General features: G+C 31.7%; 3 protein-coding genes across 6 annotated transcripts in view; all 3 read right to left on the bottom strand.

Annotated features, from left to right (window-relative positions):
• Window positions 1-2,482, bottom strand: part of LOC127155691 (piezo-type mechanosensitive ion channel component 2) — a 154,343-nt gene extending 151,861 nt beyond the window's left edge. For all 4 annotated transcript variants that reach the window (XM_051098089.1, XM_051098088.1, XM_051098087.1 and 1 more), the window contains exon 1: window positions 1,810-2,482. In XM_051098089.1, coding sequence (XP_050954046.1) covers window positions 1,810-1,873 — 64 coding nt within the window. In that variant the 5' untranslated portion in view covers window positions 1,874-2,482. The remainder of the gene's footprint in view (window positions 1-1,809) is intronic.
• Window positions 2,483-6,657: 4,175 nt separating this feature from the next.
• impa2 (inositol monophosphatase 2) lies at window positions 6,658-18,004 on the bottom strand. The gene is made up of 8 exons (XM_051098845.1): window positions 17,457-18,004; window positions 15,383-15,516; window positions 13,657-13,761; window positions 13,529-13,574; window positions 13,323-13,431; window positions 10,455-10,563; window positions 10,176-10,327; window positions 6,658-7,396 (listed from the first exon to the last, which is right to left on the bottom strand). Exons 1-8 carry the CDS (start codon window positions 17,514-17,516, stop codon window positions 7,266-7,268), a joined length of 846 nt encoding a protein of 281 aa, XP_050954802.1. The 5' UTR covers window positions 17,517-18,004; the 3' UTR covers window positions 6,658-7,265.
• A 2,824-nt stretch (window positions 18,005-20,828) lies between these two features.
• stk17a (serine/threonine kinase 17a) overlaps window positions 20,829-27,735 on the bottom strand; it is a 45,289-nt gene continuing 38,382 nt past the window's right edge. The window contains exons 3-7 of the mRNA XM_051097581.1: window positions 26,230-26,374; window positions 25,864-25,990; window positions 24,435-24,483; window positions 23,893-24,072; window positions 20,829-21,768 (exon numbers count right to left, since the gene is read on the bottom strand). Of these exons, the coding sequence (XP_050953538.1) occupies window positions 21,453-21,768; window positions 23,893-24,072; window positions 24,435-24,483; window positions 25,864-25,990; window positions 26,230-26,374 (817 nt within the window). The 3' untranslated portion in view covers window positions 20,829-21,452. The remainder of the gene's footprint in view (window positions 21,769-23,892; window positions 24,073-24,434; window positions 24,484-25,863; window positions 25,991-26,229; window positions 26,375-27,735) is intronic.

Consider the following 27,735-nt stretch of genomic DNA (forward strand, 5'->3'; position numbering starts at 1 on the left):
CTATCAGACGCATGCTTACTTTAGCCAGACAGTCTGTTTGGACGGACACTGAGTGCAGTATTACTCATCTCACACCAAAACTACCAAAGAGGCTAAATTATTACAGAGAAAGACTGTAAAATGCTGGGTGAAAAACAACAAAATGGTGCATAAATTAAAGCAAAAAGAAAACAAAAAAAAATGCAACAACAAAAAATATTAAACTCCAACCATCATTCCAATCAAAAGCAAAAACTAGTATGCAAGTATGTGGCATACTGCCTATACTGTTGACCTTTGACCTACTTAGTAAGAGTTGCAGTAACGGTTTGTGAAGTGCAAATGAACGGTGAATAAATCAAAATTGATGAACAGAATCATAACCGATGGCTTTTATGTCCTTTTGTGTCTTTTTGAAGACTTCTTAATCTTGAGAGCTTAACTCGAAACCTGATTCCTTTGCTCATTTGTCAGTCTAAATGTGAATGAAAGGAGCATTCAACAACTTGACAGGTTTATCTTATTGGGCTCTGCACAACAAATCTCAACATGCGTCGTGTTTTTATTTAAAGAGTATACTGCAGTTTAAGCTTATGATGATGATATTCAGTTATTTACAGTCCAAAAAAGTACAGGACCATGTACATAAAGTAAGGTCAGTAAAACTGATTGTTTGTTAAGTTTTATGGTGCGTATAAATTGTTGTCACAAATTTTTAACAACACAAAATAGGCTAAAAATGACTTAACTAACTGAATAATACCATAAAATGCAATAGAATTTATTATAAAATGAAATCAGATCTACAACAATACACAATCAATAAGACAAGCCTATCAGATACCATTTATAATCATATACATTTTTTAAAAAATGTAATAATCAAGCACATTAATAGTCATTATTACATGAGTTAAAAATATATATATATATTTTTAAATCAAAATATACTAAACTAAATTAACTAAATAATCGAATATAGAAATAGGTTTTAAAATAATAAAAAAATATTTTTTCTTTTATTTAACACAACATCTATTAATCTATTTGTCTTCTTAATTAAATTACCTTACTTAATAAGCATAAAATGAAATAAAATTAAATTAAAATTTTAATTTAAATATATTTTGCTAAATTAAATTGATAAAAAATACTCATATAAATACATTTTTTAAATGAATAAGAATAATTGTTTCTATTATTTACAAATCTATTGTTCATTTTCTCATCTTTTTCTCATTTATATTTTTTCATTCTCATATTTAATTAAATTATTTAACCATACAGTGAGTTGTTTAATTCAAATATAAATGATATTATTACAAAATAAAATATTGAATTTTAATTAAAATATAGTAAATTAAATGAACTGAATTATATAAAAATACAATTCATAAATACATATTTCTTAAAATAATAAAAATAAGTGTTTCTATAATTAACAAAGCTATATTCAATTTTGTCTTTTTTCACATTTCTATTTTTCGTTCTTATATTCATTTAAAATACCATACTTAACCATAAAATGAGATTCATAAATAATATTATTACAATAAAATTAACGTAACATAGATTTTTAAAATAATAAAAATAATTTTTATATTTTAATTAAAATGTAGTGAATTCAATTAACTGAATTACATACATTTAAAAATCATATAAATACATATTTTTTAAGAAGCACTGTTTCTATTTAATAATATACTTATTGCTTCTTTTTCATTAAATTACCATATATATATATGTGTGTGGGTTTAATAGATGTACTAAACACTATTCATCGTTCATTTGTGTCGCATTTCTTTCATGGTTTAGTAAACGAAGCCTTACCTGCAGCGAGACACACTGGCAGGAGCAATCTGAATATGAGTCCACACACCACCTCCGAGGCCATCGTATCACAATATACGTGAGCTCAGATGCTGAATTGAGAAATCTGCTTCCAGAGATCTTCAGGTGCAGTCTTTCTGCAGACTTCGGCCACAGGACATGATCCGCTCCGGCCCTCCGGAGCCCGGATTCACTTCAGCCTAGTCTAGTCTAGTCCTCATGGTAAGCAAAGACCGGAGAACTTTAGAGTCCAGATAATCCCGAAGATGTCGCTCAGGTCAGCTCAGTCAGGACAGGTTCCTCAGTTCTCCTCACACATGGTTTACTCTCCCTCAAAGCAGCGGATCGTGCGTCAGGTTTGTCGTCTTACCTGTTGACAGGAGAGATCATGGTGCTGCAAACAGACGCTTCAGACGCCCAACACAACAAATGCATTCGTTCCAAGTCTGCTGGGGTTTCTCCAAAGCGTGTGGATTGTCATATCCCAGTCCTCCGCTACTTTGAAACTCCTGAAGGAGTTTTGTCCAGCGCAGAAAGTGCGCTTTTCTCAGTTGCGGAGCGATCAGACGCGCGTTTACGCCGCACAGCTGTGCCTCTCTGGCATCTGGACGCACTTTTTCTCCTCCTCAATGAACAGCCTGAAGGACCACCCTGCAAAACTGACAAATGACTCCACCATTCAGGAGTCAGGCGCAGATGAGGGCTGGGGTTTGGAGGGGAAGGGGTGGAGGCTCCGCTGGCCCCAGGTACTACAACCGCTGCTTTACACTGCTCTCTCACAGCAACACAACTCTCCACATACATAAATAAATAAATAAATAAATAAATAAACAAATGAACTGGCTGTAGGATTACATCTTATGTTAATCCAAAAATCAATTTTATTTTTTATATATTTATTTATTTATTTTTTTTTATGTAAGCTACATTTATTTTTTACCGTATATATTTTCAATTATATTTTATTGTTAAAAAAATACTTCTGGCAAATATTTTTTGTAGCGTTAAGTACTATTTGTTTTAATGTAAAAATACTGTAAATAAATAGTATATAACAGTGGCTGCAGCGCCACCTGCAGACCGTCAAAAGAAATTCAGCACACAGGCTCTTCTATTGAAGGTGAATGTGTCTGGGTCAAAGACGCTGAGATGTTTTTGTAAAAAGACATTTACAAAAGTTGATTTAATGTCCATAGAAAGCACTGAATGTAAGTGTCTACTTTCACATTTTCAAATAAGTTTTTGTAGAATAAAATGTTACAATTTGGTTGAAATAATGTTACATTGTCATTACGTGTAACACAATATTTATGTAAAAATTCAAACATGCTTATTCTGACTTGTACATATTAAAATATGTAAAAGAATAAGAGAGCATGTTTTAAAAATGTAGAATTACAACTAATTAGTATTTGGGGTGAAAGTAATTTGTCTTTTAATATGTCATACATTGACAAAATTGACAAGATTGTTACACTGAATGACATTTTAGTGGGTGTCTGATATTTGATGATATTTATTTTTGTATGATATTTATTTTTTGCTCAGAAAAACAAAAACGCGATTAAATTAAACAGAAAACATTTTAATATTTTTAGGAAAAACAACAATTTAAAACAGTATTACAATTATTGTTTTTTTATGCTTAAACCCTTTTTCATCTTTGATCTGTTTATGTAAGTTTTTTCGTACTCTTTGATTTATTGTTGACATATAAGCAGAAGTGGACAGCAGTGAAGTATTTTTACTTTACTAAAGTGAATTTAAAAAAAAAAAAAAAATCTGTTCTTTGTCAGAGTCTTTTTTGAACTACTTTACTACATTCCAAAGCATAATATTGTACTTTTTCTGCACTACATTTCATAAATAATTTTTTTTTTCCTTTAATACTTAAGAACATTGATAATGTAGTACTTTCTTGTACTCAAGTACATCTTTGAATTACTTTTACTTGAGTAACAGTAAGAAAGTACTAGATTTCTAATGTGATTTAGTATTAAATGATATTTAATATGACATGTAGTGCAGTTAAAAGTGCAATATTATGCTTTGGAGTGTTGTGAGGTTAGGTTTTCAAAAGAAAAACACTCTAAAGTACAGATACTTTAGTAAAGTAAAAATACTTCACTACTGTCCACTTCTGTTTATATATCTGCTTATGTTACATTAAATCAAACAGTATGAAAAAACAGGGACGAAGATGAAAGGGTTTAAGCATAAAAACAATAAGTGTAATACTGCTTTAAATTATTGTTTTTTTTTTAAGAAAAAAAAAATATTAAAAAGTTTTCTGTTTAATTTAATTGCATTTTTGTTTTTGTTTTTCTGAGTAAAAAATAAATATCATACATTTTTTCCCCAATTTACAGAAGACACACTAAAATGTCATTCAGGGTAACAATCTTGTCAATTTGTCAGTCTTGTCAAATCAATTTATGACATATTAAAAGACAAATTATTTTCATAAAAATCTGCTTCCTTATTCTTTTATTTATTTTAATATGCACAAGTCAGTGTTGTTTGAAATTTCACATAAACACTGAATGACAACGTAGCATTATTTCAACCAAATTTTGAAAGTACAGACACTTATATATATATATATATATATATATATATTTTTTTTTTTGGTTAAATAAAGCCATTTCATACTACTATTTTATGCTTATGCATAATTAATTCTTAATTCATAAGTACTTTTCTTTCTACAGTAAAAAAAAAAAAAGAAAAAAAAAAGTGAAGTGCAGTGAATGGGTGCCGTCAGAATGAGAGTCCAAATAGCTGTGAAAAAGTCCATCTCCTGTTGTCCCTCACATCAAAATCCAGTTGTTTTGGACTGTTTTGGTTTGTAAACGGTGTTTGATCTGTGCAGATTTCTCTCCTGATTTAAAACAGACCACTTTTTCACTGGAGGAAGTGTTATTATGGATTATAGACGTTTTAGTATTTCAGTTAAAAATGTCTTAATGATGGATTTATTTCTGCTTTTTGTCTTCTCAAGATGTTAACTGATGGACTGGAGTGGTGTGGATTACTTGTGGATTATTGTGATGTTTTTATCAGCTGTTTGGACTCTCATTCCGACGGCACCCATTCACTCTATTGGTGAGCAAGTGACGGAATGACACATTTCTACAAATCTGATAAACAAACAAACTCACCTACATCAAATTTAGATTTTTGGTTGAACTGTTCCTTTAATGCTGATGAGAATGTGGTTGTGGAGCAGGATTGGGGAACTGAGGACACAGAGTGGCAGTAATTGCTGTTTCTTCATGGTTGAAGTATGTATTAGGGTTGGCGGCTTTAACTAAATTCAGAAGGTCTTTCCAAAGTTGTGGAGCCAGAATGGAGAGTTTTCTGGATCTAAACAGACACCTGGAGACTGCTGACGGATCGTATAGTTGCTCGGCTGAAGGTGGGAATAGAATTCAACTGGATTTGCCAAAATTCAGCGGTATATTTCATTTCCAAGAGCTCCTGCGTATGAATTTAAACAAAAAATTGGTTGGCAGCTGGAACCGCGGACACTTTTTAAAGAGATCCAGTATAAAAATGAAATCAAAAGGTCTGTTTGATGGAAACCAAACGCTGTAATAAAGCAGAAGATGAGAGCGTATTGAATAAGCAGACAGCCACTAACTAGGGCATCTGAAACCACACATAATCAACTGTCAAATTAGATACATGAAGCTGAGTCACTTCAAAATCCAACAGTATTTGAACACTGAGCAAATGAAGAAAGCCTGAAATTAAAATACAAGCACGGATTTGTCAAAGACACTCGTTGGAAACAGAATACGGTTGATTTTGGTTGAATAATGACTGGACGGCGTTTATTTTAGTGTATGTTTTTAATAGTTCATACCAGAGGAATGTTGCCCTGATACACACAGGGATTAAAAAGTGAACTTGGTTGAGATCAACAGCAGGAAAAACTATAAAAACTGGCAGTGAAAAACTCATACAATTATTAGATCTGCAGATCATCCAGTATTAAAAAAACATAAAAATGCAAAATACAGGTTAAAACTGCGGTGTGTGTCTGGAAATTCTGTATAAAATCTCAAGGATTTGTTTCATTTGTTTAGATGATAAAGTGATGAATTTGTTTAGATCGATCGAGAAATTAACATAATGTCAGCGTCTGCACACGATCAAATTGTGTATAAATGTAGATATTTTTTCACTGCACTTTTGATTAATCAATATTTTTGAGAAGATAAATATTCACTTTGTTTTCTCAAAATTATATATATATATATATATATATAATTTTACTATATGACATGCAGTACTTGTCAAAAGATTGCTATTTTATCTTATTTTATATTTAAATGTTTTTTAATGTAGTCACTTTGTTTCCTCAGAATGTTCAATTTTCAAAAAAACAATTTGTTAAAAAAAAAATATATATATATATATATATACTTTTTTTACTATATGACGTACAGTACTTGTCAAAAGATGACTATTTTATCTTATTTTATTTATATTTAAATTTTTTTTTTATTGTAGTTTTTTTTTGCTCACCAAGGCTGCATTTATTTAAATTAAAAATACAGAAAAACTGTAATATTGTGAAATAATATTACTATTTAAAATAACTGTTTTTGTTGTGAATATATTGTAAAATGTAATTGATTTCCGTGATCAAAGCTGAATTTTCAGCATCATTACTCCAGTGTTCAGTGTCACATGATCCTTCAGAAGTCATTAATAATTAAAAACAGTTAGTCAAAATTGTAATATTTCACAATATTACTATAATATTACTCATTTGTGAGCATTAAAGGCTTCATTAAAAGCATTTAAAGATCGTAATGTTTTCTCTTTTTGATAATGATGTTTAGACGTTTTACTGGAAAACGGGATTTCTAGTTGATGAATTAATGATTTTATTAGTGTTCGTTCATAGAAACCTGTGTAATCTTCAGTTAAATCTGTTCATAACCGAGTCCTGAGTGATGATCTGTCTAGCTGTGTCTATTTCATATCTGTAGAAATCATAACCAGCTGCTTTTCTTTGATCAAAAGCAGATATTTCCATTTCGTAATGTAAAATCAAACGGCGCGTGGAAAATCGGCTGAATTTGGCATCGTCAATCTCTTTGCGATTTCAAGGCATGTGAAGCGACTTCCAGTGTTTAACATGCCGACATTATTTCCATGAATGAAGTAATTTAATAAACTACAAGGTATGAATGTGTGGTTGTGGTCCAGTGATTATAATTTATCTGTGTTCATCCACAAATGAAACACATGACTGTAGTGTGTTTCCAGCGACTTAAAATGCAAATCAGATGATGTTAAACCATAAAAACCGATAGAAATATGGATGTAGCGTTAAAAGGACACTGCAGATGTGGCGCGGCAGGATTGTGTGTTCTGAGGTAAAAGGCTTAGGATGGGGTCAGAGGTCAGGACAGAGGTCAGGACAGAGGTCAGGACAGAGCTCAGGCCAGCCCGTCTGGGTCAGTGTCGTCACGGCCGTAGTTTATAGGCTGCAGCTGCTTCACCACGTAGTCGGCGATCTCACGCGTCCCAGCGGCCACAACCCGTCTGGACATGAGGTCAAGCGGGCCTCCTAGAAAACAAACAAAGAAAATTGAATTTATTATATTTTATTTTATATTTTATTTTATTTTGTTTTGTATGGGGTCTGTATTTATGTATTTATTTATTTATTTATTTATTTTTAGTTTATATTCATTATTTTTTCTTTTTCTTTTTTAATTTGGGGTCTGTATTTATTTATTTATTTATTTATTTATATTTATATATGTTCATTATTTTATTTTAGTTTTATTTGGGTCTGTATTTTTTGTATTTATTTATTTATTGATTAATTAATTATTATTTTTATTAGTTTCAAATTCATTTATTTTTGTGTTTTGTTTTATTTTATTTGGGTCTGTATGTATGTATGTATGTATGTATGTATTTATTTATTTATTTATTTATTTTTATTAGTTTCTATTCATTTATTACTTTATTTTATTTGGGGTCTGTATTTATTTATTTATTCACTCATTCATTCATTCTTATTTTTATTAGTTTATATTCATTCATTTTTTTTTATTTTATTTTATTTAAGGTCTGTATTTATTTATTTATTTCGTTAGTTCGTTCATTCATTTATTCATTCATTCATTCATTCTTATTTTTATTAGTTTATATTCATTTATTTTTGTATTTCATTTCATTCAATTTGGGGTCTGTATTTATTTATTTATTTGTATTAGTTTCTATAAATTTTTTATTTTATTTTTATTTGGGGTCTGTATTTATTTATTTATTTATTTATTCATTCATTCATTCTTATTTTTATTAGTTTATATTCATTCGTTTATTTTATTTTATTTTATTTAAAGTCTGCATTTATTTATTTGTTTATATTCATTATTTTATTTTAGTTTTATTTGGGTCTGTATTTATTTATTTTTATTCATTCTTATTTTTATTAGTTACTATTCATTTATCTTTGTATTTTATTTTATTCAATTTGGGGTCTGTATTATTTATTTATTTATTTATTTATATTAGTTTATATTCATTCATTTATTTTATTATTATTTTTTAAGGTCTGTATTTATTTATTTATTTGTTTATAATCATTGTTTTATTTTAGTTTTGTTTGGGTCTGTATTTATTTATTTATTTATTTATTCTAATTTATTATATTAGTTTCTATTCATTTATTTTTGTATTTTATTTTATTCAATTTGGGGGTCTGTATTTATTTATTTATTGTTTGTTTGTTTGTTTGTTTATATTCATTATTTTATTTGATTTGATTTCTGTGTAAAAGTCACTTTTATTTGACTTTTTTCAGGTTCAGCTGTGTCTGCAAGCCTGTTGATTTCACAGTATGTCCTCATAGCTATATTTTCGACCCTGTTCAACCATCACACAAATGTAAGATGACAATCTGGGCAAGATTACAATAACAGGACTGTATACAGAACTACACTGGTTGGATAACAGAGAACATCTAGACTGTGAGGAAATCTTTGGCATTATTTTAGGGCTTTTAAATGGAAGCGATATTCCTCTCAGGACCCTCGTCTCCCTCCGACCGCATGGTCATGACCTAACCGGCCTCCCCAACAAAGCCTCTTTGTGTCGCCTCACACACAGGAATGCCATGAACCGGCCCACCACAAAACACACACACAAAAATATTCAGACATTTCACACACACACACAAAATCAGCAACCACCTGAGACATTTACTGTATATTTTTATTATTTTATTTACATTTTTATTTCGGGTTTTATTTATTTTGCTTTTAACTATTTTATTTAGATATTTATTTTAACTTTAATCTTATTTTAATATAATTAAATTTTTTATTATAATTATTTAATATAATTTTTTATTTTAATATGATTGTTAATATTAATAACACTAATAATCATATTAAATATTAAAATCATATTAATATTAAACATTATTATAAATATTATTATAAATGTACATTGTAATATTAATGTTAATATATATTAAAATGTAATGTTATTTTTATTTATGTATTTAATCTGTAGGTCAGATTAAATCACACACAAACATTCAGACATTTCACACACACACACACACACACAAATCAGCAACCACCTGAGACATTTATTTTATTTTTATTATTTAATTAATTTTATTTTATTTATTTTGGGGTTTTATTTATTTTAATTTAATTTTAATTTTATTTTATTTTACTTTTTAAATTTTTATTTACATTTTTTAAATTGATATATTTAATTTTAGTATCTTTATTTATTTATTTATTTATTTATTTAATCTGTAGGTCAGAATTAGAAAGCATTTTAAACTACATGAACTTACTGATCTAAATAAGAGTGCACAGTGGATTTACCAAAGCTAACCTAAAATAAAATTATTAAAATATAAAAGCCACACTAAATATGATTAAACAGCTATAAAAACATTTTTTAATGTATTGCAGGTGGAACTTCTAATACAGCACTTTTCATAGCACTGCTCATATGTATACAGAGCACATTAAGCTACATTAACATTTTACAGTATAAACATCCTTTAATGACTGTAATTTTAGTTTAAATTTATATACAAATACTAAACTATGCATGAAATATTGTGTAAATGTTTACATTTTCATCATGTTCTCACCCAAATCCTCATGTTTAGTGAATGGAGTTTCATGTAACCTTCAAGTTCAACATGCATAACGAAATGATAATCCCAAATCAATCAAAAGGACATAAAAGCCCTTTTTGTTTAAAATCCCACATTATGAATTAAACACACTCAGCATAATACTGACCAACTATGGTGCATTTTCCACATTCGTAACATACTCGACACATCCGCAACTCCATATACTGACCTGTGGTGTCCATGACGCATCCGCCGGCCTCTCTGATGATGACGGCGGCCGCTGCGATGTCCCAGCAGTGCAGGCCGTACTGGTAATACGCCTCCGCCGCGCCGCTGGCGATGTGACAGAGCGCTAGCGTCGAGCTGCCGATGATCCTAACACTGCAGGTCAAAGGTGAAGTCCTGACCTTTACTATATGAGCCACATCACTTTATCGCTTTGTATTACAGCTCACACATTTATAGTGCAAGTAACTGGATGAGACGGAGTGAGGTACTCATGACGTACCCATGAGTAGGTGCGCTCAACAATTTCTTCATATTTCCTAAAAAGATATCCAGTGTTGCAGGGTCTCTCTTTGCACCAATCTCTGTGAGAATGAGGGCCTTCGACACATCTGAGATAGAAAACACGTCACATTATTCAAGCATTCAAGCTCAGGCTAGATCAGTCTGACAACATTTTATGGTGGAGTTGAAATATTAACGGCTCGCGCAAAAACACAGGTAAATAAACTCATTTTAAATCCATAAAGAGCATTTATATTATTTCATGCATTATTTAAACACACAACCTCTCCAAAGTTAGTGACAGTAAAGACATTTACAATGTTACAAAAGATTTATATTTAAAATAAATGCTGTTCTTTTGAACTTTCTATTCACCTGTGAGTCCTGAAAAATAAAATGTATCACTGTTTTCAACAGTGATAATAATCATAAATGTTTGTTGAGCAGCAAATCAGCATATTAGAATGATTTCTGATGGATCATGTGACACTGAAGACTGGAGTAATGATGCTGAAAATTCAGATTTGATCACAGGAATAAATTCTATTTTAACAGATATTCACACAGAAGCTGCTATTTTAAGTAGTAATAATATTTTACAATTTTTGCTGTTTTTACCATATTTTTAATCCGATAAATGCAGCCTTGTTGAGCAGAAGAGACTTTTTTCAAATTATTGTGACCAATCAGAATCCATAACTGTAACTACTCATTTATAACTCAAAACGTTTTAGTACGCCATTCTAAATCAAAAAGGTGATTACTATTAATTGGAAAAAAAAATGATTAAAACACAGAAAAACACGAGTGTTGTCACAATACCAAAATTTTGACTTCGATACCTGACTAAAATATCACGATACTACTACTGAACCGATACTACAAAAAAACATAGAACAACAGGAAAAGTAATTGAATAATAGATGATGAATAATAGTTATTTTATCTAATAAAACAAAGAATTTCATCCCCTCCCTTTAAAAACTTCATGAATAAATAAAATAATAATAATCACATGGCAGTGCCACTACACAGGATTATGGTGAACAACTACTGAGCCTACAGGTATGTAGAGATCTCTGTTATATTGGTAAGTTAGCAAAAAAGGATATAGTCAAATCTTATTTCATAATATAGTCACTTTATTTCACAACAACAATTTATATCATGACATAGTCATTTTTTGTTATTTTATCTTTGTTATTAAAGTGCTCTTTATGATCTTTCATGTAGCTGTATGTGAACATAAACTGTCTGCAAAGTTGTGAAGCCGACAGTGCACCATACATAAAGTTACTGTCTATCAAAAAAAGAGTTGGTTCTGTTGGTTATTCTGAAAGTGGAGTAATCCTTTAAAACTTGTTGCTCTCATGTAACGTTACTCTGTATCATGCAAAATACATATTTAGTTGTGTGTGTGTTGTGTTCGCTCCGTGCAGCTCGTAGGTCTCTGGCTAATCGGCTGCCAGCTTTATCTGTTCACTCGCTATTGTCTAGAAATGTATTGATGAATAGTGAATGTTTGTTGTTGTTATTACTTGAAGCTCTGGTAAAGAATAGAACAACAACACGTTGGTGTACAAGCTGCAGTGCTTTATCAATACGTTTCTGCGTTGGGTTGACGCATGTACTATGGCTGTTTGGGTGTTGTTGTGGGCGAGAGTAACGGTGATGGCTGTTCCGTGTTTGAAATTCGCTGCACGCAGTAACGTTAAACCAATCACAGAAGACTGGGTCATCGGACCAATCACCGCAGGTTAGTGTCACGCAAAGGAGTGGTTTGGACAAATGATTCGTTTTAACGAACCGTTTTTGGAGTCGTTGAGCAAACAAGGTAAAAATAAATGCATATTATAAGACAATAAAAGTGTTTTTTGACACTGCATGCATGTAAACTTCTTGTTGGGGACTCCCAAAACCACAATATGAACCTTTTATAATCCATAATAGGGGCACTTTAATAATAAGAACCTTGATGCAAGTAACAAACTAAAGGACAATTACAATAAAACAAAGACACAAATGAAATAAAGAGGGCCCTATGAAATCTGTTTTATTTTTTCCTAAAGCCCATTTTCTAGACTCTATTTTAATGGTTACATAACAAAAGAAATATTTATCAAAAAGCATGTCTAATTAATTGAAATCATGAAACTTGCAGAATTTAACAGCAATTTATTAACAGTTTACAGCAATTACATGTTTTTAAGGCCCTATGAAATACGTTTTATTATTTTTCTCAAATTCAGTTTTGTTTGTGAATCTCTTTAATTTTCTGGATTCTGTTTTAATTGTTTCATTACATTTTAATTATCAAAAACATGTCTAATGAGTTTATAAAGATAATTAGATTTGATAAAGAATTAATTTATTATAGGCTATTTATTAGTTTTTTCAGAAATACTATGTTGTGTATTTACAATTTTCTGGTAAATAAATTCTGGTAAATATTTCTTAAACATTGTTTTAATATTATTTTTTATTAGAAGTAGTAGTACTATCTTTACATTACGTAATATATTAATATATTTCTGACTGTCAAGTTAAACTGAACTTTTATGTTGACGGGTTGCTGTGCAGATCTTTAGGGTGTCTATTATATGACAATAGTTTTCCACAAAAGAAAATGCTCATAAATTGACTATCAGAGCAGTTGTAGAGATCATGTTCATGTTCAGAGGCTGAAAACACCGTGAGCGTCACGCGTATGTGTGTAGTAACACACATTCAGAAATACAGCCCTTATTAAAATGCATTCTTAAAGTACCGGTACTAGTAAAGTGCGGAATCGTACCGTTTTTAAAAGCAGGGTATTGCAACAATTTTTTAAGTACCGGTATATCGTGCAACACTAAAACACACTGACCTTTTTCTTTCGAAACCTGTAGTCGAACCCCGTTGCAAAAGGATCCGTGTCCTTTTCTGCCCGTATACAGCGTCCCGTCAAAACAGTGGTAGATGACGCCAAACTCCAGCTGAGGAGCAGAAATCTTGTGATTGTTGAACATAAACGCATGACATCACTAAAAACACCCAATAATTCTGGCCCTGTACAGCTTTATCAGTGTTTACCTCTTTCCTTACAGCAAATCCGATGCTCACCGCCACCATGGGGAAACTGAAAATGAAGGATTGTGTGTTGGGAACTCAAGAACATATTTACACGATGATTTAAACACAATATGTGATGGTTACGATACCTGTGCACAAAGTTACACGTCCCGTCGATGGGATCGATGATCCATGTTGGAGCGTCTGTCAGTTCACACTTCACACCAGCAGCAGACGATTCCTCACCGATAAACCTGACATTATAAACACAACATCAACATCTGACACACAGAACATCACAATCATCCCAACAGTTATTACAGGAGAATATCAAACATTAAACACTTTACAGAAAGTCTGTGGTGCCCTTTTATGGAAAGGAAAACTACAAATCCTCTATAGGAAAGTGGGGCGATAGTGCTCGTTTTATGATATTAATCTATAAAACACTTCTGAACTGGTACAGTGATGGTATTAGAAATTAATACTCAATGTTTATCATATTTATATACCAATACATACACCTGTAGACATTACTGTTACTTTGGTATTACTTTTACTATCATTATTTGAATAAGCTTTTTTATATTTTAAGATTTCATTTAAAGGAGAAGTCCACAATTTACAGATAATGTACTCACCCCCTTGTCATCCAAGATGTTCATGTCTTTCTTTCTTAAGTTGTAAAGAAATTGTTTTTTTTGAGGAAAACATTTCTGTATTTTTCTCCATATAATGGACTGATATGGTGCCCCGAGTTTGAACTTCCAAAATGCAGTTTAAATGCAGCTTCAAACGATCACAAATGCGGTTGCAAACGATCCCAGCTGAGGAAGAAGAGTCTTATCTAACAAAAAAAAAAAAAAAGTAAATACTATAATGTCATACGCTCGTCTTGTCTTGCTCTTCCCGACCTCTGTTTTTGTTCTGGTTCATGTCAGTTAGGGTGTGACGAAAAACTCCCATCTCATGTTCTCCCTCAACTTCAAAATCGTCCTATATCGCTGTTTTACCTTTTTTTTAAGGGTGTTTGATCTTCTTTGCATGTTCACTTTGTAAACACTGTGTCTGTACTTCTGCAGTGATGTAGGATGATTGTGAAATGATTTTTGAAGTTGAGGGAGAAAATACGATTGGAGTTTTTTGACATACACTAACTGTCTTGAGCCAGAATACACAGAGTTCAGGGAGAGAAAGACAAGACGAGCGTTTGACATTAAAAAATATATAAATTGTATTATTTTTATGAAAATAACCGATCTTTTCGCTAGATAAGACCCTTCTTCCTCGGCTGGGATCGTTTACAACCGCATTTGTGATCGTTTGAAGCTGCATTTAAACTACATTTTGTAAATTCAAACTCGGGGCACCATATCAGTCCATTATATGGAGAAAAATCCTGAAATGTTTCCCTCAAAAAACATAATTTCTTTACAACTGAAGAAAGAAAGACATGAACAAGGGGGTGAGTACATTATCTGCAAATTGTTGTTCTGGAAGTGAACTTCTTTAATATGGTTTATTAATAAACGTGTGACTAATAGTCGACTAATGCTTAAAATGAACGACTACTTGTCAACCAAAAAAATCTTTAGTCGAGGGCAGCCCTAATTCACATAAACATAGACTGCTATGCCTTAACTGAATGTAAACAGTTGTGGAAAAATCTGATGTGTAGCATATTAGATCTGTAATTTAGAGATTAATATAATACACCTGCTATATAATAATAATAATAATAAACATAATAAACCTACAGACCTATAGGTTTGGATGTTTTGTTATTGCCATTTATTACTGCAAAATAAAAGGCTGACAACTGACAATGTCTTAATGCAGATGTGTGTGTGAGGGGCATCTGTGTGTGTTTTGTACCTGTGTGAGGGGTATTTGTCCCTGAGTGTGGAGATGATGAGCTCCTCCACCTGATGGTCTGCCTCCGTCACCAGGTCTGTCGGTGTGCTCTTGCTGCTCACCTGCTTCTCCTGTTTCACCGCCGACTGAACCACCTGATGGAGAAAACACACAGTCAGTCCTTACTCTAACTACAGGGAATACTATGGTATTTTCTGGTGCTGGTAAAGTGATACAGGGAGTGTTTATATATAGTATGAACATTAAACATTACAACCACTGATACCATCACTCTACCATAGTACAGTATCTACTGTTATTATTGTTAACTATTAAAAATCATTTTCGTTAAATGAAACATAGCTAAAATAAAATATAAATATTAGATTTAAAGCTTGCACTTAAAATGAATGAATGAAATATAGAAATCCTGCCTTGTCAACTAACTAAAATAAAGTTGAATCTGAGATTATAAAATTAAATAAAATAAATTAGACATTTTTTAAATTTGATTTTATGTACTAAAATTGTCAAACTAAAATAATAATACTACTAATACTAATAATAATAATTAAAGCTATACAGAAATATTTAGTAATAATATAATATAATATAATAATATAATATAATATAATATAATATAATATAATATAATATAATATAATATAGGTTCAGCCACTAACCAACATAAAGTTTGATTTGATGTACTAAAATGACCTAACTAATAAAAAAAAAAAAAAAATTAAAGCTGTACAGAAATATTTAACAATAATAGAATAGAATAGAATATAGGCTTAGCCACTAACTGACTTAAAGTATTTTTTAATTTTATGTACTAAAATTATCAAACTAAATAATAATAATAATAATTAAAGCTATACAGAAATATTTAATAATAATATAATATAATATAATATAATATAATAATAAAGGTTCAGCCACTGACATGAAGTTTGATTTGTTGTACTAAAATTACCAAACTAAAAAAAATAAATTAATTAATTAAAGCTGTACAAAAATATTTAACAATAATATAATATAATACAATATAATATAATATAATATAATATAATAATATAGGTTCAGCCACTGACATGAAGTTTGATTTGATGTACTAAAATTACCAAACTAATAAAATAAATATATTAATTAAAGCTGTACAGAAATATTTAACAATAATATAATATAATATAATATAATATAATATAATATAATATATGTTTAGCCACTAACTGACATAAAGTTTGATTTTGTGTACTAAAATTACCAAACTTAAAGATTAAAGCTAAACATAAATCTTTAATAATATTTAATAATATTTATAATTATAATGACATCACAAAATTACTAAAAGTAAAATCTTAATGAAAACTGAAAATATACCAATAAAAGCTAATACAAAAACACTTGTGAAAAAAAGAGAACATAAATTATACTCTAAAATAACACTGACCACACACAGTACTTTGGATTACTAAAAAAAAAATCACATTATGGAATTACTATGGTGCATGTTCAAAAAACACTGTAATATCATTATATTATTAGACATTAGTGTTTGTTATTACTTGGAGAGTTTTATTAATAGATTAAATATAATAAATCACAAAATATAATAATGAATTACAGTAAATAGTAAATATAGTGCTATCAGTACTATAAAAATAATAATAATATGCCTTGTCCTAATACTTTTTCACAGGCTACACTGTAGTCCATCAAGGGCAAGATATGTGGTTTTATCAGGGCTATTTATAACAGTGACAACATGATGAAAGGTCACTGGTACAGTTGCTGCTGCGCTCTTGTTCATGAAGTTTACAGTGTTACAGAATGAAGTGTCAGCGCCGACTCACACATGTAACCGGTGCGGATCTGTTACATTTACACTGTCCGACAACACGGTGAAACGACACAAAACAGCGCTCGTTGTTGACCATCTGCGTTTGTTTATCATCTGTCCATCCATCCGTGTTACTGAACAGCACATCCTGTCACGTTTCAGCCTAACGTTAGCTGTTCGAGTCGGTCGCCGTTAGTTGCTTACGTTTGCGATGAATGAACCGAATAACGTGTTGCGAGGCGTTAACGTTACCTGTCCGGCTCTGCGGGCGATCTGCACGGCCACATCCAGACAGTCGCTCCAGTCCTCCATTACGAACAGACGCGTCACGGGGAAGCCTGTGGACGGGCCGATAGCGGTTCAGCGCATCTCATGCTCTCTCCCGGGGCTCTGACTGACGTCCGGTTCCGTCCTGATGGAGCGTGTTTACGGGGAGCGGCCTACACGACACATCAATGACCTCTGAGCACTCAAACCGATCACGACGACGGGATCCGTACAGCATCCGACCTGCACCGGTCACCGGCTCTTCGTTATGACAGTGCGGAACTGCTGAACTCCATATTGATACGCGCTTTTTTATGCAGATGCTAAGCCATTTTAATCAACATTATTTAATTGCTAACGTTTTTTAAAGGTCTGTAATATTTGAAAACACTTTTACCTATAGCTTCATATATTTGTATATTCAAAATAAAACTAAAACAAATGAAATGTTTGCTGTTTACAGCAATTACATACAGTCGCCCAGCAGAGGGCGCCAAAACCAAGGCCATTTCTGCATTACCGACAGTGAACTGGAGCTGCTAGAAACGTTAGTTTGCTTAACCTGAGAGTTTGAAGCAGTAAAAGCTTTACGTTTGAAAATGGAAATAGATTAGATGTTGATACCATGTTGCTAGCATTATTTAACACATTCATAACATGATTTAACAAGTTAACATGTTTTAACGTCATTAGAATGTTGATAGCATGCTGCTAGTATGTTTCTAGCATAATTAACATGTTGCTAGCGTGTCGTTAGCATGATTAACATGTTTCCAGCGTGTCACTGAAATAGTTCTAACATGGCTAGCGTGCTGTTAGCATGTTTCTACATGATTAGTTTGATGTTGCTAGCATGTTGTTAGCATGATTGGCATGTTGCTAGCATGAATAACATGTCGTTACCATGTTGCTAGCTTGTTTACAACAATTGACATGTTGCTAACCTGTTGCTAACATGGTTCTAACATAATTGTCATGTTGCTAGCATGCTTCCAACATGTCATTGGAATGGTTCTAACATGACTAGCATGCTGGTAGCATGTTTCTACATGATTAGTTTGATGTTGCTAGCATGTTGTTAACATGATTAGCATGTTAACCTGTTGATAGCATATTTCTATCATAATAACATGTTGCTAGTATGTTGTTAGCACGATTGGCATGTTTTTAACAAGTCATTGGAATAGTTCTAACATGACTAACGTTAGCATGTTTCTATGATTAGTCTGATGTTGTTAACATGTTATTGGCATGATTACCATGTTGCTAGCATGAATAACATGTCGTTACCATGTTGCTAGCTTGTTTCTAACATGATTAGCGTGTAATTAACATGTTGCTAGCTTGTTTCTAACATGATTGACATTGTTAACATGATTAGCATGTAGCTAGCATGTTGTTAACCCGTTGCTAACATTGATTAGCATGTAACTAGCATGATTTATTGCTAGAAATGTTTTAACATTATTTAACACGGTGCATGTTTGTAACATGATTAACATGCTGCTAGCATGTTTCTAGCATTATTACCATATTGGTAACATGGGTCTGACATGTTTGGCATGTTTCTAGCATTATTTGCATGTAGTTAGCATGTTGCTAGCTAGTTTATGACATGATTGACATGTTGCTAGCGCGATTACCATGTCACTAACATGTTGTTAACTTGTTGCTAACATGTTTCTAACATGATTTAACATGTTTTAACATTATTTAACATGTTGCAAGCATGTTTGTAACATTATTAGCATTTTGCTAACATGGTTCTGACATGATTAGCATGTTCCTGATGTGTTTTGTGCGTGACTAGCGTATTGTTAGCATGATTCAACATGTTTAACTTACTACTAAAGTGTTTTAACATAATTTAATGTTGCTAGCATGATTAACGTCATTACCATGTGGCTGACGTGTTTTAACATTATTTTCCAAGGATGTTTGTAACATGATTAGCATGTTGCTAACATGTTCCGTGCATGATTAACATATTGTTAGCATGATTTAACATTGCTAACATGTTTTAACATGATTTAATGTACTGCTACCATGTTTTAACATAGTAATATCATGATTAGCATGTTGCTAGCATGAATTAGTACATTGATAGCATGTCTTAGGCTCAATATTAGGCCAGTCGTGTGAGTCTAGGGCGGGGCTACATGCTTGGACGATTTTAAAGGCTTTAAAGGGGTCATCGGATGCAAACTTCACTTTTACATGTTGTTTGAACATTAATGTGTGTTGTCAGTGTATGTACACATCTACCCTATAATGATAAAAATCCATGCAGTGGTTTTTAATTAATCTGTAAAAATAATATCCCCTTTTTCAAATCGAGCCGTTCTCAGACGCCTGTCGTTGTGGCGTCACATGACAGAGGCCACTCCCACAATAGTTGATTGACATGAGCGTCTTACCTCAGACCAGCTGTAACAGTCCAGTAACTTTCCTTGTTTTGATGCCGGAGCAGGGATGTAAGTTAGACAAGAATATCTCTGATTGAGCGATTGAGGTGTTGTGTTGCTGGATGTAATAATGAACATAGTGGTCGTCATTTACTCCCAGATCTGAGCCACTGAAGATGCAGTGGATTATGTTTGTTTGTGAAGGGAATGCGCCTCCCGATCTACATATATCCGTCTATGTTCACGTGAATCATTCGTGATCCAGCTTCACTTACAGCAGAAGTGTGTATAAGGGGTTTTTTATGAATCTTTGCAATTTTTTCCTAATAACACGTTAGTTAACAAGTTTAGCGGCTAAATGTGGCTAAAGTAAACAGGCTTGTCACTCCACAGAGAGAAGAGAGGGGCGGGGCGATCAGAGCTCATTAACATTTAAAGCAACCTCAACCAGAATGAGATGATTTTTGCAGAGCTGATTTTGTCAAGGTAAAAAGGGTGTTGTTTTACACAGCCATTGAGAATTTTTAATCAAAGTATATTATAGACTTTTCATTAAGACCCTAAAGAATCATATCAACTTGTGGAAAATGGGCATCCGATGACCCCTTTAATAATTTTGCTATTAACACAGAAATAGTCGATCACTGGTTTCTGCAATAATAGGTGACTTTTATTGAGCTTTTATACCAAAAAATTGTAACATCTTTTTTCTGGGATTTATACACTTATATTTTTAATGAACAAAATGCCTTTAGATTTAAATCAACAATTAGATGAAGTGAGAGCCAAAGTGGTTTAAAAAAAAAAAAAAACCCAAAAGGGAGATTGCTAGAGTAAATGCTATTACTACCATCTTTTGGCTGTTCAAAGCACAACCTGATGGTTAAACTTCATGTTTAAGTTTTAATTCTAAAATATTAATAACAACAACAATAATAAAGAGGCAGAGAGCGACAGTTGAGACAAACTTTTATTTACAGCATCAAGACAGTCACTTTGAAATTTATTGCCATTAAAAATATTCTTTATAGTGACAAATCAATTTACAGTTATAACTCTAACATGAGTTAAAATAGACACACAGAAAGACACACGATCTTCATATATATATATGCGTGTAAATGGAAGTGTTATTGCTGTGGAAGTCTTTACCCGGGAATGACCTGAACGGGCCAGTCAGGAGATCAACACACAAAATGGCTTTTTTTAAACGACATGGAAATACTCTTAAAATAAAATTGGATTAATTTACATTAAATTCTGCTTGCCTCGTGTTGCAGAAAAACAAACAACATTCATTTTGTACAAACATGGCAAATGCAATAGAAGAAAACAAAAAGGAATTGTCACAAAAAAGCTTGACCCTTATCAAATATTTAAGCATGGCACCAAAAAAAAAAGAAAAAACGAGAGTGAGAGAACCACAGCAAGGCTTCAGTAACTTAACCATGAAAATATAAAGCAGCACAAACAGAGAAACAGAAACAAGAGCAACCAGTGAAAACAATGTTTGGCTTACAAGTTCAAATCATGAGGTGAGAAAAGAGCAGACAGAAGGACTGTGGCGTGAAGTGGATCAGTAGATGAATTCTCCAGGAACCTCCTGCAGGGCGGAGAAGGGCTCCTCAAACTTGAAGCGTTTGGAGATGGCCTTCTGGTCCGGGGTCAGGCTCTCTTTATCCGAGGACTGGCGGCACTGGCCGAGGGTGTAGGCGGCCATCACGATCAGCTCCTCCGTCACCTGAGCGCTCTCCTCCTCCGCTTCTTCGTCGTGGCTGGAGGCGGCAGGGCTGACGGGCTCCGAGACGCTCTCGGGACTGTCCTCCTTCAGCTCGGGCTCCTCCGTCTGAAGCCAGTGGTGTTTGAGACAGTCTTCTGCGGTGGCTCGGCTCCTGAGGAAACAAACATCGACATCAGAACCGTCTATAGCCAGATTCATAATATGCAGGACATTTAAACATCCTCAAAACTATTTTGTTTTTTTTCATATTGATGTAATCTTAAAGGGACAGTTCACCCAAAAATTAACATTCTCATCATTTACTCACCCTCAAGTTTCTTGAATTGAACACAAAAGATGTTTTGAAGAATGCTGGTGACCAAACAGCTGACGGTACCCATTGACTTCCATAGTAGGGAAAAAAAATACTATGGAAGTCAATGGGTACCGTCAACTGTTTAGATACTGGCATTCTTCAGAATATCTTCTTTTGTGTTGAACAGAAGAAAGACACTCATACAGGTTTGGAACAACTTGAGAGCGAGTAAATGATGACAGAATTTTCATTTTTTGGTGAACTGTCTCTTTAAGAGAAAACCTAGCAATTGTGTAAAAATGGTGACCTAAAGCTGGTAACTTATTAGTAACTTTGGCTTTTTATTCAAACAAAAATATAATTTAACATCACTGATTCATCCAAAATCCATTAACTGATACCAACAGAAACAATTTTTATCGATTAAATTAGTATAGCACGTCACAATGTAAAATAAAAGGAAAAAAATAAGACAATACAAAGTTAATAAAATAGAAAAATAGACATTATACAAAATAGAAATTATACAAACGTTATAACAATGTAGTTTAAAATTTTTTTAGATGGAGTACAGCATGTCACACTGTACAATAAAATAAATATAAAAATAAAATACAAAAAGAAAATTAAAAATGTAATTTACAATTTAAGTATATTTACACTGTAAAATAAAGCAAAATCATAAAATGAATTATAAAAATGTAGTTAAAAATAATTTTAGATGGAGTACAGGATGTCACAGTGTAAAATAAAATCAAATAAAACCAAAAAAAAAAAAAAAAAATGAAATACAAAAAAAAGCAAAAATTAAAAATGTAAATTATAATATTTTTAGAGTATTTTTACACTGTAAAATAAAATCATAAAACAAATTATAAAAATGTAGTTAAAATAATTTTAGATGGAGTATAGCATGCCACACTGTATGCTACACTATAAAATAAAATAAAAAATATATATATACAAAATAAAATACAGGAAATTATGCAAAAATCAAAAATGTAATTTACAAAAATTTTAGAGTATATTTACACTAAAATAAAAAAAAAAATCATAAAATTAATTATAAAAATGTAGTTAAATTTTTTTTAGATGGAGTATAGCATGCCACACTGTAAAACAAAAATCAAAAAAAAAAAAAAAAAAAAAAAAAAAAAAAAAAGAAAAATAATAAAAAAATAAATAAATATGCAGTTTAAAATAATTTTAGACTGAGTATAGGATGGCACACTGTAAAATACAATAAAATATTCAAACTAAAATACAAAAATTATGTATTAATATATTGATATTTTGCATATTTACACTGTAAAGTACAAAAAAAAAAATGTCAGTATAGATGGAGTATAGCATGTCACACTGTAAAATAAAATTTTTGAGGGAAAACAACAGCACAAACATCAGTAAATATTAACATAAAATGTTATAAATAATGTGATGATTTGTTGTGTTAGTTGTTGTTAGTTGTAAACATTTAATACAGTTTTATTAAATTAACAAAATGTTATGATAAAACCAAAATGAAGAAAATATAACAACAACAACTATTCATTTTAGTTAGTTATTTTATTGTTTTTGATAGAAGTCTTTTCTGCTTACCAAGTCTGCATTTATTTGATCATAAACACAGTAAAAACAATAATATTGTGAAATATTATTATCCTTTTAAAAATCTTTTTTCTATGTGAATATCTGTTAAAGTGTAATTTATTTCTGTGATGTGCAGCTGAATTTTCAGCATCATTACTCCAGTCTTCAGTGTCACATGATCCTTCATGATCATTCTAATATGCTGATTTGCTGCTCAACAAACATTTATGATTATTAGCAATGTTGAAAACAGTTGTGCTGCACAATATTTCTGTGGAAACTGTGATACATTTTATTTTTCAGTATGAATAGAAAGTTCAATAGTGTTTATTTGAAGCGGAAATGTTCTGTAACATTATGAATGTCTTGACTGTCATGTGTTGGTCTTACTCTGGCTCTTTGATGAGCAGGGATTTGATGAAGTGTATGGCGGCTCTGTCCAGATGCTCCAGCTCCTCCTCGGTGTAGCTGACGTTGATCTGAGAGATGTTGAGGAAGGTCTCCTGCTTGTCGTCTCCCAGGAACGGCGAGATTCCCGTCAGCATCACGTACGCCAGAACGCCGATGCTCCTGTCGGACAGAGGAGGATCACGGCTCAGCATGCTGAAGCTTACACAACAGGATTATTTATAGGTGACAAATAGACTCTTCTCAAAGCACTATTGTTGATAGTGGACTTTAGGGCACAAATGTTCTTGCGTAATACGTCCTGAAGCCAAACCACTGGAAAACAACCGACAGATTGAACCGGTGATGGTGCGAGAGCCTTTTAACAGTGAATAAACTGTTTGTTCAGACCAAATCACACAATTACACTTGAGGCTAAATCATGAACATGATAAAACTGACCAGAGAAGTATTTGTTGTGTGATAATGACCTTCAGGAGGACACATAAGGATGTGAAACATGGTGATGTGGGAAAATGACTCACCACATGTCAGTGGCTGTGCTGATTGGCTCATAATTCAGGATTTCTGGTGCTGGAATGATAAAACAAATCAGTCACGTAAGTTCAGTCCAGTCTGTTCAGACATATGAATGATAGTGTATGTACAGTATATATGATCAGGGCCTAAAACTGACAAACGAGTAAAAGAGTAAAGTCAGTATGAAGAGTATGAAACTATTAACTGGCCATCTGTCTGATTTTTTGATTGCAACAATGCCTGAGAATGTGCTATGGTTTAATGCAGTTATCCAATCACAAAAACTGTGTTGTAATTATATAAATATGTAATCAGACGGTCTACACTGTGTACGTTTCATTTATAAATCTGTTGTCAAGATTCCCTGTGATTTTCTACCAAAAAAAGCTTTGTGGTTTAATGTTTAAAAGCAAATAAAACAAACAAAAAACAAACAAACAATAAATATTAGTATTGTAATTTTACTGTTGTTATATAATAAAATGACAACAACAATTATTATAAATTCAATTATTATGAAACAATCTGCAATTACACTTTCCAATATTATAAAGATATTTTGTATCGATTTGATCATTATTTAATAATAAATAATAAAATTAATAACTAAATCAATCGTTTAATTTATAAATCTGTTTATAATATTTAATATATATATATATATATATATATATATATATATATATATATATATATATATATATATATATATATAAAATCTGAATGAATAAAAAAATATAAATAAATAAATAAATAGTAGTATTGTAATTGTACTGTTGAGACATATAGATGGTACAATTATAATACTAATATTTAAGTTTTTTGATAAATTAATCATAATAATAATAACAATAATAATAATAATAATTATTATTATTATTACTGCTATTATAAAAAATAAACACGACAGTATATTATAGTAATATTTCTTTACTGACTTTATTTTTACAATTTGTTTAATCAAAATGATGATGATGATGATGATGATTATTATTATATAAACCAAATTTATTATGAAATACTTCACAGTTCAATTGTATTACACTAATATTTCTTTACTGACTTGTTTATTTTTATAATTTGGTTCATAAAAATTATTATTATTATTATTATTATTTATTTATTTTATTATTATATTTTTATATGATTTATTTAGCAAAAAAAACACTTCAATATTAGTATTACAATTGCAACATTGATCTGTATGTCTCAACAGTACAATTACAATACTAATATTTATTTGTTTGTTTGTTTATTTATTTAGAAGAAGACAACGACGACAACTTTTTTAAGGAAAAAAAATGCACATGCAGTTTCACATCCAGCAAATAATAATTATGTCTATGTGTTTCTCTAGTTAGCGGCCACAGCTGTGTCATAATGTCAGTTTTATGTCCTGTATGTGTGTGATTATAGTATGTGACTGGTTCTTACCCACATACTCCGGTGTGCCCATGATCTCCCTGATCTCCTGACTGCTGCTCATCAGCCTCGACAGGCCGAAATCCACGACCTTTATGTCCCCGAGAGGAGACTCGCTGGTCAGGAGGATATTCTGAGGCTGAAAGAGAAAAACACTCACTAAACCTGCCACACAATAAAAACACTGCTCACAGAAACCTGTAATCATAACGCTGATATAATTATACGCTTGTAACTCCAGTGTAATTACACTCTTGTAGCTCTGGTGAATAAAGCAAATGTATTTAGCCCACAAAAACATCCAGTCCATCAAACGCCGCCCTCACACCTACACATTCATTTTGCTGAATCTAAACGTTAAAAGTGTGATTGACATACTTTGAGGTCCAGATGAACCACGTTGTTCCTGTGAAGGAAGGAAACTCCCTCCAGGATCTGTCTCATCAGTCTCTTCACGTCTTCCTCCTTGAAGGCCTCGTCTCTGTCTGCCACACACTGGTTAAAAATCTCCCCTCCTGCAGCACTGAACATAGACAAATAAAAACCCCAAAACGTCACTCTTTATACAGTGTGATATTTTTATATGAAACGCAAAAGGAGAGATTGAGACGAATCTTCACGCAGCTCTTTTCCATATAACTTGAGTTAGTGATCATAAGATTTACATTTCAAATAAGTGCTGTTCTTTTGAACTTTCTATTCATCTGTGAATCCTGAAAAATAAAATGCATGACAGTTTCCAGAAAAATACAACATTCCTAATAATCATAAATGTTTGTTGAGCAGCAAATCAGCACATTAGAATGATTTCTGAAGGATCATGTGACACTGAAGACTGGAGTAATGATGCTGAAAATTCAGCTGCGCATCACAGAAATAAATTACACTTTAACAGATATTGCACAGAAAACAGCTGTTTTCAAATGTAGTAATATTTCACAATTTTTTTCTGTTTTGTCTGAATTTTTGAACAAATAAATTCACCCTTAGTGAGCCTTAGTCTTCTTTTTTTTCTTCTTCGTTTTCTTTTTTTTTTACAAATTGGTTTTTTGAAAACTGAAGGAAACAAATATATATACACATGATCCAAAAATAAATAAATAAATAAATAAAAAATAATAAGACACACACACATACACACACACACACTCTTCCGCTCAATAGTCTGGGATCAGTAAGACTTGTAATGTTTTTAAAGAAGTCTCTTATGCTCATCAAAGCTGCATTTATTTGATCAAAAATACTGAAAAAAACAGTAATATTGCTAAATGTTATTAGAATATAAAATAATTGTTTTTATTTTAATATACTTTAACAAATAATTTATTCCTGTGATGCAAAGCTGAATTTTTCTCAGCTGTTACTCCAGTCTTCAGTGTCAAATGTTTGAACAGTACAGTATATTGTTAGAAAACCTTTCTATTTGAAATAAAAACTGTTTTTTTTCTAACCTTTTATGGCCACAGCCTGAAATATAAATATGCAAGTGTTTCAGATCTCCAAATCAGATCAGTATTATGTTTATCCTGAATTATAATGACAGCTAAATTAAGATCAGTGCTGGATGTGAGTGTTTGTCTGTACGTCTGTCTTTCGTCCAATGATATAATTTAAGCACAGAGGAGCTGCTTTACTCCGAAACACAGCAAAAGGCTGAGAAAATAACATTTCTAAAAATGTTTTTACAACCATGTGATTTCAACTACAGCACATTCAGAACAATGAGCGCTCTCTCTCTCTCTCTCTCTCGTTCCAGCGTGCTTGAGTATGGGACATGCCTGCAACCAAAATAAACCCTAAGCTTGTTATTTTGATTAAAATATCTAAATATAATCAATCAACTACATCTGAAATCTGATCCATATCTGCTTTGCTCCTCACATA

This window comes from Labeo rohita, chromosome 24 (assembly GCF_022985175.1).
Source record: "Labeo rohita strain BAU-BD-2019 chromosome 24, IGBB_LRoh.1.0, whole genome shotgun sequence".
Taxonomy (NCBI): Eukaryota; Metazoa; Chordata; class Actinopteri; order Cypriniformes; family Cyprinidae; genus Labeo; species Labeo rohita.

What these genes read in the sequence shown, in the direction of transcription:
- impa2 (XM_051098845.1), bottom strand. Translation starts at nt 17,516, where the DNA reads ATGGAGGACTGGAGCGACTGTCTGGATGTGGCCGTGCAGATCGCCCGC. An exon ending in TCGCCCGCAGAGCCGGACAG is followed by an intron (nt 15,517 to 17,456) that starts GTAACGTTAACG and finishes TTTCTCCATCAG; the next exon opens with GTGGTTCAGTCGGCGGTGAA. An exon ending in GACAAATACCCCTCACACAG is followed by an intron (nt 13,762 to 15,382) that starts GTACAAAACACA and finishes TTATAATGTCAG; the next exon opens with GTTTATCGGTGAGGAATCGT.